The sequence below is a fragment of the Asparagus officinalis genome, chromosome 2 (assembly GCF_001876935.1).
Source record: "Asparagus officinalis chromosome 2, Aspof.V1, whole genome shotgun sequence".
Taxonomy (NCBI): Eukaryota; Viridiplantae; Streptophyta; class Magnoliopsida; order Asparagales; family Asparagaceae; genus Asparagus; species Asparagus officinalis.
This window is the reverse complement of record NC_033795.1, coordinates 83,394,829-83,399,483: the sequence shown is the minus strand read 5'-3', so window position 1 is coordinate 83,399,483 and position 4,655 is coordinate 83,394,829. Positions and strand designations below refer to the sequence as shown.

Below are 4,655 nucleotides of genomic sequence, written 5' to 3'. Positions count from 1 at the left end.
TCTTCAAATTATAGCCTTCTGGAAGTCGTCAGATTGTAACTTCCATCACCAGTGTTTGATGGAGAATCAACTATCTTTTATTATTATTATTATTATTTTAGACAGCCTACAGAACCCCCTCCAAAGTTTTCGAAAGTTCGCGGTTGACTGTGACGAATTTTCGAAATACTTTGGAACCCAAAAATTTTCATTGATCAAATGTACCTTATCGCAGATTGAGCAGAGCACCTTCGTTGACCTTCTCGTTCTTTTCTGGTTCATCAATAATGTCTTGGCTTTGACTTGTTTGACTAAGTTCGCCGTCTTCAGGAAAACTAGGCATTTCTTGATTATAGATGGAGAGAACCATAAGCCTGTATCAGAAGAACTTTATCCCCAGTTTAGTCAGGAGAACGACTTCTGAGTGATTCACTTTGTCTTCTTTCTTGATCAGCTCATCTGGGGTCATTGCTTGGAATATTAACCCCTTTGAAAGGGTTAGTTACGTGATAGGCTGAGATTGGTCATCAAAACGCATGTCTAAATTATGCGTTCTGCTGTTTGAACATGAGGGTGCGTTCGGAATTTAAAACCTCCCTTCTTTTTGAAAACGCGAGAATCACGTTTCGGGTGGGATTTGCCTAAAATCCCGCTTCGATTTGACAGTTACAGCTGTGTATAAATGGGCCACTGAGGTCAAATCAGAAAGTCATTCGACTTTTTCCCCTTTCTATTTGATTTCTTAACATGGCTCCTGTTCATCTTCTCCAGTACTTTAACGGAGGAAAAGATCTGTTCCTAAATACTTCGCCCATCTTCGTCTTTCTCGCCACGGTTAGAATGGGCCTCAAGAAAAAGACTACTTCTAAACCGAAGTTTGCCGAAGCTCAGGGTGCTTCTTCGGCTAGAACCTCTGGTGATGATCAAATCCCCACGCCTTTGTCACCGGTTTCTTCAGCTAATGGTAAGGTTGAACCATTGGAGGTTGATTCAACAGATCTCTCGGAGCCTCTTTCCTTCAACCACTACTTCGGTCATGCGGGAGGTGCGGAGAAAAATACAGCCTTCAGCTTTGCCTTCGAGTATCTAGTGTTTCAGAATGCCTATAAAGAACGATCGAAGCTCATCACTCAAGCCTTCCCCGAGATTCTTAGATCCTTGGTCACGGATGCTAAATTTGAGACCGCTGAACGTGAAGTTTTAAAGAAGCCGTCTTTCCTCTTCGGGGATTCTGTTAAGATGGACCCCAAGCGGGTGTCGGAAGGGAACTACAAATGGCTGAGGACCGTCAATAATCGTCGCCTTTTCCTTCCAAATCTGGAGCGGATGTGGCCATTTTCTTATTATCAGTGCGCCTCTATCCCGCGGTCGATGAATTGGGAACTCGTTCAGGACCAAGGAGGTGTCGCCACAGGGCATATCACTCATCGGGGCACGCACCTGGCCGGTTTCAATAATTTTATGGCTTTGAAGCCAGGTTTATTCCAAAAAGAGCATCCTGTCGGAGAGCCTGCTAAATTGGTGGAGGTGTTCATTAGAACATTTATTTCTGTCAAAGGAGAGTTCCCTGCTCGGGATTTCAGGGCCCCTACTTGGGTTCATTCCAGTGATACGGACTGGTGGGCCCGAATGATAAATTTTGTTTTGGAGGAACTAGAAGAACCTTTGAGGATTTCGGGGTTAAAGGTTCCAATAGTGGCTACCCGATATGGAATTTCTCCAAATTACAGCGGACTCTTCGCTATGTTGGAGTTTTACAACCCTCATACCGGCACTTTTTTCACCCCAGTTGGTGAATTGGGCTTCGCTCTTCATGAGATGTTCAAGATTTCTGGATTATCCTTTGGTGAGCTGCCGTATGAAGAGTTTGTTCCCGGCAATAGGGAATTAGAGATCCTGAAAAATAGTGCTCCCGAAATCTACAATACTTACTGGGAATTGATGTGCCATTTCCAGATATGTGCGCAAACTACTGGCAAAAGAGCAAGCGGTGTAAAACAAGGACAATGGACGGAGTATCTTTTCCGAAACTTGTGGGACAAGGAGGCTGAGGTGACTCGTTTAGTCGCCAGTACTCTCGAGGAGATCACAGAACGCATCAACGACACCACCTCTCATTATACTTGCGAGGTAGAGGAGGATGTCTTCCCAACCTTCACCACATTCGAAAGCTTCCACTATCAGGCAGAAGTCCCTATCTCTGACATGGCTTTGTTCGCTGGCTTTCTGACCCTTTGGTTGAAGCGTTGCGTGGTACCCACAAGACCGATGACGCTATTGCAGTAGAAGTCTTATATCCTGCCGTTCTTTTGGCTTATGGACGACCTTTGAACCTTCTTTCAGCCATGGTGTGCTGCTTACAAAGTGGCTTGCGGGAATTATCTTCCGAGTTTATTGCTGTCAAGAAAGTGGACTCCGATGGGAAGACTATCATTCAGACCCCAAATCCCCGGGTGCCGATGCCGTACATTTATTTGATATCTTGGTTTGTGTTGCACTGTCCTCCGATAATGACAACCCCCGAATCAAGTGGCGCTTCAACTCCTCTTGTTCAGCAATTAGAAACCTCTGAATGGGCTGGTTGGTATCAAGTTAAATTCCGTGAAATATTGAGACGGGATTATAATTATGAGATTGCTTGCAAGTTTCCCGCCTTCGAGGGTGGCGCGTATGGAGAACTTCATCATCAAGACACTCCGGGACCGAATTCTTTCACCAAGCTTAGCAGGGGTGCCTTTTGGTGGCTCATAAACATTCGTCCGTGCTATCTTATTTTTCGCCAAGGGAGGAAATGCTTTATTGAACTATATCAGCCTTATCGCTTCTCTCGGCAATTTGGTTATGATCAGCTCTATGTTGGGAACCCAAACCCTACTCTTGCATACACAGGTAATGTGTACGAAGGAGCAAGAGCTTGGTACTACTCAGTGGCTGGTTGTACCGGAGCAAAATTCCAACTTCCCCATAAGATGCCCAATACTCGTACCTCTTTGAGCTTCTGTACCTGGTACCAGGCCGCTTCTCAGATTTCAGCCTACAATATGAACACCTCTTGTTTGAAGGCCATCCGCAAATGGTATGCTTCAAAAAGAGATGCTAAAAGGTTCCGTGCCCGGGGTGCCAACGAATATTTGTCATATGAGAAGTCAATTACGGAGGGCGAACGGCAACAGTCACCGGAGTGAGCTCAGGAAGAGGTAAGGGTGCCGGATACTCACACGGTGGAACCCTCAAGAGTTCTGACTCAGAGTAAGAGCGCTCTTGGAAAAAAGAGCGCTAGGGCCGGTTGACGAAGCCAAGTATGACAAAAGAGCTCGTCGGAAGTTAGCACTCGAACCCCCTGCTTCCAAACTTATGTCGGATGCTCAGAAAGCATGGCGTATCGAAGAAGAGGAACAAGAATCGACTGCTATGGATCTCTCGCCTCGGCTGGGTCTCCCCACGGTTGGTCCTGCTTTAGGAGGCCATGATTCTTCTGCTCATTCATTGCACGGAGAAGAGCATGGAGATGAATCTTTTGCAGGGGGCGCAGAGTTTGTCCCCGACGACACGCTTCATGATACTGCCTCTACTGCCTCTCATGTTGCAGAAGACATACCTCATGTCCAAGAACCTCCAGAGATTGCCTAGCAAGACTTAATAACAGACAAGTCTCCTTCCACTTCTGTGTTATTGCCAATTGTAGGTGACTCACAGCCTAGTCCTACTACTAGAATCATAGCAAAGCCTACTGTCACTGAAGATGTGCCAACATTCCCTCTCGTAAGCGAAGAGGAACCTATGGATCATAGTGATGGTGCAGATGCCACGGATGATGATGGTGACCGAAGTGGGAATGAAGGGAATAATGACAATCTGGGTGATGACAGCGATGATCCCGATGACTGGGATATTCCACCACCATCCTTCTCCGACAAAGTGTCACCCTACATTCCCCTACCTCTTGCGGGTAAGTATCGTTCGTTTCGGTTCAACTAATTTTTAATTTGCATTTAAACAATTTTCTCATGCAGATCCTATGATACATGAGGCGAGTACTGTCACTCCTCCTTCATCGCAACAACTTATGCTATTACCGGCTGAGGTGTCAGAGCCACCTCGTTTGGAGACCTCAACGACGACTCTCCCACCGACGACTTTATTGACAATTTCTTTAGCTTCTACGGAGGTTGTAGATGCGCCAAGGTCGTCTCAAATGGGAGAACTGATGGCTTTGCAATTGAGCCCATCTCAGCTGGATATTGGCACTCCTTCCCAAGCCACTACACCGAAATCACATGCCGATCTTTTACTTGACTTTGCGTCTTCAGAAGTTTCTGTACCGTCTCCTATCGTCGCTTCGAGTCCCACGGACGTGCCGGATTTTCTCAAAATTTCTCTTGGCTATTTGGAAAGTCTTACCAAGAAAGTGATTGAGGTTGTGCTGGCAGGGCGAGATACTTTTGATACCTACAAGCCTATGCTCACAAATGGTTTGAACAACCTCAAGTTCGTAGGCGAGGTCGATGTTGTTCAGCATTGCGCGGAAGCCATCTCACGCCTAGAGGGACAGCTAAGGGTCTTGGAGGCCCTAGGTCGTGCTGACATCCAAGCACAAATTGCATCTTCTTTTGAGAATATTCGAGCCGAAGAACTCAGTAAGTATGAAATCGCTCGACATCATATAGCAGAGACGG

General features: G+C 46.2%; 1 protein-coding gene across 1 annotated transcript in view; it reads left to right on the top strand.

Annotated features, from left to right (window-relative positions):
* The window catches only part of LOC109831447 (pleiotropic drug resistance protein 3-like), a 14,587-nt gene extending 12,322 nt beyond the window's left edge, over nt 1–2,265 (top strand). Inside the window, exons 21-23 of the mRNA XM_020398767.1 lie at nt 434–476; nt 751–1,266; nt 1,936–2,265. Coding sequence (XP_020254356.1) covers nt 434–476; nt 751–1,266; nt 1,936–2,265 — 889 coding nt within the window. The remainder of the gene's footprint in view (nt 1–433; nt 477–750; nt 1,267–1,935) is intronic.